Genomic DNA, 11799 nt, shown 5'->3' on the forward strand with positions numbered 1-11799 from the left:
CTTACAGCAGATCGCACAGGAACGCGTCCAGGCGGGGTTTGCATGTCTCCGGAGAAGGAGACTCCACACCCTCCCTGGGAAAGGGAGAAGCACTCATGGCGCGAAAGGCACCAGCACCCATTTCTGTGGCCTCTGGGCTGGCTTGGCTGACTTGTGCTCCCTGTGCTGCACTGATCAAGAGGTCAACTCCAGCTTTCACATAACGCGGAAAAACAAATACTATTTAAAGCAAAAGGACAAACAGCCAAACCCCACCAGAGCCAAGACAAGCAATCAGCTTGACGGGTAAAATCTGCGGGCGTTTGGCGGTGGGATCGTCCAGCTGCGCTGCAGGGTGGACACCTTCGTGCAGGGTTGAGGTCTGAGCTGGGCGGGTTGCAGAAGTGACTTGGATTGTCACGAGGATTGTCACGGCAGTCTGTGGGAGCTAAGCACCCTGCTCCACTTGGCTTTAAGGGAAATGTGGGAACCCAATTCCCATGGTCCGTCTGGGAACACCCAGCCCAAGGACATCAGCTCGCACTGCTGTTACTCCGGAGTTACCATGAAACACACCAAGAGCAGGACGTAGGTCTTGAAAGAGAGATGCAGAGGCAGAATAAATCAAATCCATGGCAGCGACAGGCATGGTCAGAATTGGTGAAACTCAGCCTCTTGGTCCCTCAGCGTTCATCTGAGATCCTGAGGACCTGCCATGTCTTCTGGCTGCTCACAAAACCCACCCGAAGCTCCCGCACTAAATGAGCAGTGTTTTGATCCAATGTGGCTTGAATCTTAAATAGTTGTGGCGCGTTCATCGTGAGATTCCCTCTAGCAGTGCTCTTCATAAAGACTCAGATAGCTGTACCCTTGCAGGGCTAAGCTGTCGCAGGCGGTTGTCTCTGTCTGCTGGATACCAATAACTGTTGTATCGATCTTATAATCCTCAGGGGTCCGACTGCTCCCTTGCTTTGAGGTTGCTCTAGGAGTTGAGCATCAGACGCAGATTTTTCTGTAATCTCCTCCAGCTCCAAATCTTGCTGTGCAGTTCCTGACAGTCACGCAAAGCACCAAATGTATGTTAATGTTTAAAAGCTAAGTGTATTATTTTTCGTGTCTCTTTAAACATTGATGACTTTTATTATGGTATAAAGGCTTAAGACTGACTTACAAAGAAGTTATGCAAATGCACTTTTAGGGTGGCAGCTGTAATTTGCATAAGGTTTTACTACCTCCCAAGCCCTCAGATCAATTACTATAAATCAGTGCTGTCTATTCATTCACAGATAAGCATAAGCATTGCTGCAGTATTTTATTAGATGAGACAGTTTTTATTCCTCGACAACTGTAACATTTTCAGGACCTTTGTGATAACCCACAGAGTTTAAATAATATCTCTGTGACAACTTGGAGTGTAACTCTTTGACAGTGAGAAATTTCACCCATTCAGTGCCTTACACCCCAAATATCTCTGGTGCTCTTCCACCTTTGAAAGCTCCCGCTACGGTTGCTGAAGCACAGCCAAGAGAAGGACCCCAGATCCCAGCTCTTGTGTTGACTATCAAATAAAGGTCTTTTAACTCATCCTGTGCCTTAACTCCTGGCCAGCATTCCAGACTCAGAATTGCTGACTGGAGTAGGTGGCAGCAGAACGTGAAATGCAGTTCCCCCTTCTCAGGCTGCACCATAGCTCCAGCTCTTTGTATTATTAATCCCGGTAGGATCTTTGTTGCCCCTTAAAACTAAATAATTGCAAGAAATGCCAGTGATTCTGCACTTCCACGTTCACCTGTGCACACACCTGCACGAACCTCAATCACAGACGCTCACTGATGTCCTCTTTTGCTTCAGGAAATCCAAGTTACGGGCGGTGATTTTATTCTTTTGAGGCTGTCCCTTAGTATTATTTCTTTCTTGCCTCCAAGTCTGTCATCTACTTCCTATCCGAGCATCTGATATTAAGAATAAGCCCGTGGCTTGTCATCCTTGTTTTTTCTCCCTTCCTCAACTCTTATGTGAGTAGGCTGATAAACCAGATCTAATGAGCTACTTAAACAGCCAGAATGCTGATGACCTTCCTTTAGCAAGTAGTTAGCAGAACAGTGTTGATTACCGCGGGTGCAGAGTATCAAGGCAGGTAGATCAGCATTTGATCAGGGGCGACGCAAGGAAAGCTGTAGTAAAGGCAGCAATTAAGATACTTCTTTAATGAAAGTTATGACTGGAGGTGTAGATTTCCCAGCTTTCTTGTCCCAGTTTGAGACAGCCTTTTTGTTGATTTGGTTTTGAAGGTGTTTACCCATCCAAGTATATATATATACGTATAGAAAATAGTTCTGAATGTAAAGACTTGCCTGCCTGCGGAAGCAGAATTCATGGTTTAAAATTTGTATTTTATGGTTTAAAATGCTGTGGCTACTTCTGCATAGATCTGTGGACATGCTTCCTCTGGAATAACGTTTTTCCCAGTTCCGTTTGCTAGACTGAGACAGACCACAGGCTGCTGGGGTTCAAACCCACGGAGTTAAAAGCGGGGTAGTGAAGTGGGTCGTGGTGATGTGACGCTGCACTCCGGCTGTGTTGTGCTGCAAAGAGTAGACGAAATGTGATACATTTATGGTTTTTATTGGTCTTTCTTCACCAAGTGCCAGCTGCTTGACTGACGTGGCGTAGCCCTAACGGCGTCATTCCCACTCTAGAGATCTTCCCCCGCTTTCATGCCTGCATATCCCCCTCATTGTGGTGGAGAAAACAGGACTTGCCCTTGCAGTCCGACCTCTGGTGGACGTGTGTCAGGGAAATAGTGTCAGGAAGAGAGCCCCCAGCTCCTCATCCTTCTTATCTGCTTCTTCAAGCAGTAGCTTTAAGTTGAGGGCGTCTCTGGTCCTGGCTGAGCTGAGTAATTAAAAGCCTTTTTCATAATGCATGGAAAGGCCAAGTCTTTGACGTGGCTGTTAGATGCAAAAAAAAGACAAAAAAGAAAAAGGAATTAAGCACCTGGAGACCAGTCCCCACAGGATTTATCTCCTTGTTGCAAAGAGCCAACAAGCTTCCTGCTTCTGATGACTCAGCAACAGACAAGATTTAAATCTGCCCTTAAAACCCAAATGACTTCCCATATATAAAACCCTCTTTGCCGAGGGCTTGCAGCCTCTTCTGAGTTTTTTTCCAGAGCTGCTGCGTACCTGTCAGTTCCCGTGGCTTTGGTTAGAAGCGCAGGTTCTCACTAGTGTTGATAAACTGATGTTTAAAGCATGCAGAAGGATCTAATTAAAGAAAGCCCAGAAACCCAGAGCTGATCATCGTTTCACTCAAATATTTCAAACTCTGTCCCACCTGCTCTGTCCCTCCTGTGCCCTAAAAATCTCATTAATATTAATATATCTCATATCTCTCTGGGCTGCCAAGGACCCCACACACTCCCAACAGGGACGTGGAGTTTCCATGGTGCCAAACACCTTTCAGAACAAGGTGCAACAAGGAAAAAGTCTGGTGTGAACTTAGAAAATCTTTGAGAAAGACCAGACCTGGAGAGAAAGGCAGTTGATGGTGTGGAGAACATAAACTTTGAGCCCTCCCCAGGGCAAACGCGGTCTCAGGGCAAATGTTGCTCCGACGCCAAGAGATGCACAAAGTCCATTTGCGAGCAGAACCCTCAACTGTTTTAATTCACTGCAGCCAATTTCAGGGAAGCACCAGTTATTTAATGGAGCCTGGTAATCCTGGGAGGGGGTTCAAGGGCAGAAACGGGCACCACACGCTGATGCAGGATATTGATATTGCCACCAGCCAAGTATTAAATTTGTTCATGATCTCCAAGGGACACACTTAAGATTAACAGGATGTTTTGCCCCTTTTCCTTCAACATCCAAGCATCCCTCGGTTAAAACTAGAATAATTTTTAGGCTATAATTGCTTTTACCTTTCTGCAGTTTTTTGGAAGAGTATCATAAAGCTGTCAAGTTTATTTCATTTTATGATGTATTTCTCATGCCATTTAGCACAGAATAAATGCTTGTGCTCCCCCACAGGCCCAGCAAATTGTTTACTTTTGCTTTATAAAGTCTCTTATTTTTGGTTTCATCATTGTGTTCATATTAGATTTTTTAAAAACAGAAAAAAAATAAAAATAAAATCAAAGAAACCTCGCACCTGCATCTCTGAATTCAGAAGCCATTGTGCTGATGCCGTGGGGTTACAGGGAACACTGGGTTAAGGAACTGCACTGAAGAGAGGAGCCAGGGAGAACCTGGCTCATATCAGATTGATAATCATGCAAATCAGGTGTTTGTGTCAGCTACTGCACTGAAAATATCCTTTTATGTAGCAAGCTTGGTGCCCAAGAGGCAATGTCAGAAATTCAGAAAAATCAGGCAATTGCAGGTGAATTGAGATATGTGGCTTGACGATGAGACCGAGTAGATGAAATGATGATTTCAGAGACGTTGTTACTGTTACATTGTCTAATTAGTAAGTCAGTTTAATTTAACCGCTCGCGCTGTTCAGGAGGGACAGTAACGCAGAAGACAGACGTCGTTCTAGGGCTTGAGCCCACCTGAGCTCTTACTACATCAACAGCCTCTCCAGTGTTGGAAAAAACACGGCACGTGCTTCACAAGCAAGGCGGTGAAGTTTTCCTCTCTTCCCTCGTTGTCTTCTCACTCTGACTGAGACACAATCAGGGATTTGGGGGTTTGGGATCATGCCCCCTTGCAGCTCTACTTGAGAAAAAAAAAGGCATTTTCGCGAGCCAAACTCCCTCCGTCTGGCTGCCCCCGGCTGAACGCGCGCCGTTTGCGTTCTGTTGTAAAAACACTGAAGTTTATTTACCCAAGTCACTCCTCTCAGGCTGAGATCTCCGTCACACTGCAAGGGAAGGGCAGATGCCAACTTTCAGAGTTAGGATGTCACCAAAGACTTTTGGTTGGAGTGCAGAGCGGCAGCAGGACTTCCTTGGTGGTTTTGCTACCCCCACTTTTGGGTAAATGTTTTTGTTGGGGTTTTTTTGCCACCTACCCCCTGGCAGAACGAAGAAAGGAATCCCACACAGGACTCCGTGCCGAAGAACTGGCACGGGCTGTGCGTGCTGCCCCCACCTTTTGTTATTTGCGCTAGAGAGAAGGCACCAAATATGATGCTTCGGATCTTGCCAAATTGCAGTCAGGCAGCTCGGGATGCTATCATTGCGTGGAGTCTGGAAAGCCAAAACTTGGCAATTCCGAGCAGACCATTTGGCAAATGGTATGTCATTTTTGGAGCCCGAGCCTGTAATTATGTCCCGTGTCCTCTTGAGAGGAGATGCCAAAGTTCCAGTCTTAGCAGGTGGCTTGTAACCGAGTGGAACAAAACAACGGGGAAAAGATAACAGCGAAAACATATACGAGGGCCCTGATAAAGTTCTGGAGCTCAGAGGTGCAGACATGGGTGAGAGGATTATATGAAACCTAGATGAGAAAGTCCAGCTGGCTTGGTGGGAAGAATTAAGCCCTTGATGTGAGGAAACATGGCTTTTTTCTAAAATGTGCACGTAGAGAATAAGTTGAGTTAAAAATGGAAAAGGTAGGAGATTCGATATTTAGATGATTTGTTGGTATAAAAGGTCAGCACAGAGTGTAGGGGAAGCTGCACTGGGAGTTTTATTTGTGGGAGATTTTATGTTTTCAAAGCTGATTTTAGCCTCTAATGTCATGTCATCTGTAAGAGAAAGCAATCGGAGCACATGCCTGGCTTTTCATCCTCTACTGCTGATCTATCACGTCAGTTTGTCGAGTGATTTATTGTCTGGTCCATTCGGAGGATAATTGTATCCATTCTCCAAAATGAAAAGTGGTTTGGAATTTCTAAATTTCTATTTTAGAATAACCTCAATTCTGGCTATTGCACACAGAGGGACTGGTTCGTTGCCAAACTTTGGTTCCTAATGAAGAGTCAGGGAAATGCTGGGAATTAAGGTGTCTGGATATAAGAGGGAATAAATTACCAGCTCATGGCCCCATCTTCTGGGTGCAGAGCATGTTCTGCTAATTTCCTGTGGGTGCATTCTTTTCACATTCAAGTCTCGTTGCCATTTTTTAATAAGCGTCTCAGGCTAAAAGCCACCATTATTCGCCTTCAGTCTAAGGACTTCTCTACCCATCATTTCTCAAGTGAGACATGTTTGTAACACTCTTGTTTTTCCTTACGTGTGTTATACACTGAATAAAGTTCTCTCCGAGAGGACAGGAATGCTTCCTTAGCTATCCCAAGCACTGAAATTTTCTCTTCCTCCTTTCTAGAGCAGGGAACGAAGCAGAGAAGTCTGGCTAAAGCCCCTCAATTCCTTCTGTAGATACACTCTTGCCTTGTTTATTTGCCTCTCTTCACTCCAGAGACAGTCCCATCCCGAACGAGCATCCTCTGCCCGTTTGTGCAGTGGCTTCACCTCCAGCATCGCGCTGGCTCCTCCCGCCCTTCAAGATTTAAACCTCGAATGTTCGATTTTGCTTCTAGTTTGTGCCTAACACCACCTTTTTGGTCAGCATACGGGAACAGTCTAGAAGCTGCCACACAAGCTTTGACTATTTCTGGAACTGATTTGCACAGCGGTAGAATTTCACGTTGCAAATTCCCCGCAGTCTTTCGGTATAAACTAGTATTTCTGCGTCAACAGATAAAAAGAGAGATGGACATTTAAATACCCAATGCCTTGAGACTCACCCCTACCACTGCTACCGCTCTGGTGGATTTGTGGAGAGTAAATATTAAAATGTGGTTGTTTCAGCTACGGATGATGACTAATGACTGAATTTTAGCAAAAGCTTTTCATAATGAACTAAATACTGCCATTGCGTGTCACTGCTCCTTTGTGTAAGTGCAAATTTGTGTTCCCTGTCGTATGGGGATGCTTTGGGGCTGTTGGGAGGTGCAGGTTTTCTTAGCCCATAAACTTGGTGGTGTGTGGTTCTTTGGTGTAAGCGCAGTCCCGATGCCACAGAACCTTGTTTGAGCCTGAGGGACAGAATCAGGTCTTGCACACAGCTGCGAGCTTGGGAGGTAGGAAGAGGGACTGAGGCCCGTACCTTGGACATGGGGATCAAAAAAACACATTCCAGTTGCATTTCTGAAAATCAGATGGGTTTTTGCTCTGCGAAAAACATCTTCCCCCTTCCCACTCGATGCACAGAAATGGAACTTAATGCCTCCTTTTGCTGAAAGGTAGGTAAGGTGTAGAAGTAAGCCGGACTCGGTAGAAATTGCAGGAGATTGATGCCTCCCTCCCTGCGCCGTGTGATGCCGGCACCCCGCGAGGCTCGGTCGGGTTAGACACCCGTGGATGCACTCACTGAAGCAGCCAGGGAGAAGATGAAGAGGGCTGCGGGATGAATAACAGATGAGGCCAGAAGGGCGATGGGGTGCGGAGAACCCCTGCCGAGCGGCTCACTGCAGAAGTTGCCCAAGCTCCCGAGGGGTTGAAGAAGTGTGCCAGGGACATTCAGCTTCCACTGAGCACGCTGTTCCGTTTTAAACCTCATGTTCAGTGCGCGGTTGTTTAGGGCATCGTGTTCCCTTCACCATTACCATGTCTCTCCTTCGTCTTAAAGGACTAATTTTCTTCTTTTTTTTCTTTTGCCCGTCTCTCCTAGATCTCAGACCTGATACGACAAAGCACAAAGGAGTCCCCAGTCTGGGAGTTCCTCAGCCTGGGGTACGCACTCATGCTCTGCCCGTTTGTCGTTGTCCTGGGAGGGATGTTTTTCCTGGCCACAGCCCTCTTCTTCCTAAGTGACCGAGCCAAAGCGGAACAACAGTGAGTAACTTGGCAATTGCAAATGGGGAGGTACCACAGCCTGTTTTCTCTCTTGAACACCTGGCCTCGGTCCTTCCAAGAAAAGGTTGTGTGTTAAGAACCTCAGCTCAGCGGAGTGCATGAGGCTGCACGAAGCACAGGGGCTTGGGTCATGCTGGCTGGGCATCCTCTACACGCTTCTGCTCTGGTGGATCCCCGTTGTTGGCCATGTGGCCCAGAGGGAGCACGATACTGAGGTCACTGTCCCTTTTCCCTTGAGTGAGCATGCCACGGCCCCGGCCGTCTGTGGTGAGGGCTTACCGTGTGCTGGAACGCGTGGACTGCTAGGTGAAGAGCAAGAGAGCCTTTACAGAGCTCGGTGGTCAACACTGAGCCCACGGTCCCATCTCGGTCCCATCTCGGTCCCCGGTGCCCTACTCCTCTGATACACAGGAGCATCAGGCAAGGAGGAGGCAAGCTGTGTGCGGGGACGTGCGTGCTCAAGGGTCACTGTAATAGAGTCTTTCCCGGTCCCTTATTGCAGCTTGTAAAAAAAAAGCTACTGTTTTTCAGTAAAGAAACCGATTCGGACCACCTCACGGTTGGCAACTACAGTAATTCAGAAGACGCTTCCACATGACATACAAACTGCCGGGGTTAGTCTCTTTCTCATAATTGTTGAAAAATAAGAGTATCTGTGTATAATGTGCTGAATATGTGGGTAGGTGGCTAGTCTGCTGTTGGCTATCGGTGGCCTTCCGCTTTCTCCCACCCCCGAAAAGGGCCTGTGGCGATTCTGCCGATAAAGAAAGCGGCGTGTGCCCTGCGCTGCCTTAAGGAGAAAGACCTGGCATGTCACTGTCACTAGACATAGTACAACTGAAAGGAAAATAAGGTGTTTGGAGGTTGACGTAAGTGCGTGAACAGTTTGGGTAATATTTTCTGGGTCACGCTATCGTATCAGATGGACACAAGATTTGGAAGCAGGGCCACAGAGGGTGCTGTGGTCCCGTAAGAGCAGTTCTGCCTTCCTTTTTTTGCTAACAGGCACGGATTTTGAAGAAAGGGAAGGTTTTCTGCCTCTCAGTGCCTTTAGAGGTATACATTCCTCCTACGATGAGCTGGAAAAAACAAGACCTCGTTAGGTATCTTGTAAGGAGGTCAGGTCCTGCACAGCTGAACTTGGGTGTGAATTTGGAGATGGGACATGACTGATGTGTGCCTGGTTTGTTATCTGCACGTAAGGACTTTAGATTGCAAGAAGTGCAATTGGAGCGTAGATGTTAGGAAGAGTTTCCTAAGAGGAAAAAAAGAGGTAAATTCTATTATTTGGAGAAAAATATGAAAGCCGCCCTGTGCTTCTGAAGGCCTCCCTGGCTTGCTCTGGAGGCAAGAAGATGGGAGCTGTAACTGCACACCTAAACTGTACACACAGCATTGAGTAGTGATCACCTGGGGACGTGGATCATGAACGTGTTTCTAGGTGCTCAGGGTGGCTTTTTTTTGCTGCCAAGAGCCTGAAGTTCTGTGTGGTGACCGGGCAGCAATACGGTGCAGGAGATGGAATTCCCCTTGTGTAGCCGTAGCGTTCCCCTTCGTGCAGGGCCCCCCGTTTCTGGGCATGCTTCAGTGTGTGGCTTCAGTGTATTCTGAGCAGAGAATGCTTGTTCCACTTCTGATGATGGTGGGGGTACACGTCCTTGTGCAGCACGTGTGTTGCCCGCGTGGCACGACAGCATCTCTGGTGGTGACAAAGGATTTCAGTATTCAGTTTCCCATTCAGTCACTGGTCCATTTTTGGAAGAAACACCTTCAGCCTTCAGACCTGGTTTTGCTACTCTCTCTCCTTCAGCGTCCTTCCCTTCCTCGGTCTGTCTGATTCACAGTGGTTCATGATTTTTGTATTATTTAGCCAGTTACGAACTGGCTCAGATACAGCGGGAGGACGGTTGTTGTAAATAATGGTTAACGAAATAATTTCTCTCAGGTGACTCTTAGTGCACTGTTTCTGGGGTATGCCCACTCCCACGTTAAAAATACCCCGGTATGCTACAGCCAGCTTCCTGGGGAGCGGCATTCAGGTGGCCGGTGAGGCAGTATCTTTAATAAGGTCGGCCACCGCCGAGTAAAGCTTCTCCCCTGCCACGCGCAGTCGCGCCCACGCTCTCGCCTGGGTCCCGGCTGACGGGTTCAGTCGTCTCCTCAGAAGAATTTATAGGGGAGGATTTGTTTGTTATTAGCTCGCCTGCGAGAGAACAGACAAGCGGAGCGTTTTGCTATTAGCACCTTAAAAACTCCGTGCCAACTCCAAACTCGACGTCCAGCCCCCAGCGCCGCACCGAGGCCATCTGCGCCTTTGGCGAGCAGAGCTTTCCCACCTGGCCCCGCCGCCCAGCACTTGCTGGGTCCAGGAGAATTGCTTTTTTTATTTCGAGAACGCCTTGTTTTCCCTCTGCAGTCAGTCACGCTGCTCAGACGACGGGACTTGGAAATACGCTTTGCCAAGAGAAATCAATTAACCTGCAGGAATCCTGAGCGCGGTGTCACACGCCAGAGATTACACCCATTCATCACCCGCGGGGTCGGGGCACCCGGGCAGATGTCATGGACCTCTCTAATGAACTGAGAGGGAAGCAAAGAAGTGTAGCCCGTGCTCTGCCTGTGGAAATGAAGCATTCCCTGCTTTATTTTCCATGCTTCTGCGAAAAGTAGTTGGGGGTTTTATCACTAGGAGCTTTTTGTTTGTTTGTTCCTTTGTGTAATGGTCTCCGGGATTTTGCTTAGAGATAATTTCTTCTTCCAGGCAGGACAGAGCTATCAGGACAGCAACCTCTCTTTCCTGTAAAGCTTCCTCCAGTTTCCACCACACTTCCTTTCGAAAACAGAAATTCCAGGCTTTCAGTGCCTCGTGACTTTTTTTTTTACACTACTTTTATCCTTGCCACAATTCCTGGCATATTTTCTAGATGACTTTTTTAGCACTGGAATTCCAGTCAATAAGGCCGCCCCTCTCCCAGAAACACTCATGAGAAAAACGTCTTTTTTTTTTTTTTTTTTAAATCACAATTCGTTTATAACTATTTTCGTACTGCTTCAGAAGTCTGACAGCTTAAAGAGGCTTTTAGTAAATTTAAAACTAGCAGAGAACACAATACAGTACATCAGTCTGTAATATATAACCCAATCATTTTTGGTGCAATTTTTATAACACAAATTTAATGCCACCCTTCCAAAGCGGTAAGAGAGAGAAAACGCTTAAGAACGGTTCCTATAAGAGCTCTTCTGCACTAGTAATAATAAATACTTCAGTTCTTTTTTAAACCACTCAACTACAATTCCTTCTGCGATTTCACTTGACTGTGTTGTTTTTCCTTACCCGTTCTGTACAACTGCAGTGGAGGGTTAAAGCGGTCGTATTCTCTTTCCAAACTATCCTGTAGTTCTCCTACCTGCCTAGCGAAAATTAGTGAGCCCCAAGCTACGCTTTGAGATCCTCTGGCAGACGACACGGACAGGCACAGTCTCGCCATGGCAGAATCGGATGAGAAATCCGATGATTTTCCTTTTATTCCCTCGCTCTGTCCCCGCCGCCCACGCAGCCCTGGCAGGGATCAGCCAGAATGCAACTTCCAGAGGGCACGAGTCCTTCAGGTACTTCCCTCCTCGAAGTAAAAGCTCGGCCGCACGGAGAATCGTGTCTCTGCTCTGTCTGTGTCTCTTTGCCTCGCTCATAATGCTTGAAAAAACAAAGCTTTGCCCTAGAGAGCTGGGAAGAAATGCCGACATTATTAGAAGCAATGGCCTCTGCAGTAATTGGGAAAAAATGCTCTTTTTATTATAGGGGGGGGAAAAAAAAGAAAAAAGTCTTTTCTGCAAGCTGTGACAACTTTTGGGTGCCAGGGCATATAAATCACTGTAATGTAATTAGTGTGCAACATCCTTTTCTGGGAGCATCGAGCATCTGGAGCTTTGCTGAGCCACGATGCGGTCCCTGGAGGCCGAGGGATGCTCTGCGGCAGGGGCAGGGTGAGCTGCCGCCCCCGGTCACGCCCGAG

At 47.2% G+C, this 11799-nt stretch overlaps 1 protein-coding gene across 1 annotated transcript in view; it reads left to right on the forward strand.

The window, feature by feature from the left end:
* The window catches only part of SPNS2 (spinster homolog 2 (Drosophila)), a gene marked incomplete at its 5' end in the record, with an annotated part of 77002 nt that extends 68618 nt beyond the window's left edge, over positions 1-8384 (forward strand). The window contains 2 exons of the mRNA XM_009866699.1: positions 7602-7765; positions 8318-8384. Coding sequence (XP_009865001.1) covers positions 7602-7765; positions 8318-8384 — 231 coding nt within the window. The remainder of the gene's footprint in view (positions 1-7601; positions 7766-8317) is intronic.
* Positions 8385-11799: the final 3415 nt, after the last annotated feature.

This window comes from Apaloderma vittatum, unplaced genomic scaffold (genome assembly GCF_000703405.1).
Source record: "Apaloderma vittatum isolate BGI_N311 unplaced genomic scaffold, ASM70340v1 scaffold13323, whole genome shotgun sequence".
In the NCBI taxonomy this organism is placed as follows: domain Eukaryota; kingdom Metazoa; phylum Chordata; class Aves; order Trogoniformes; family Trogonidae; genus Apaloderma; species Apaloderma vittatum.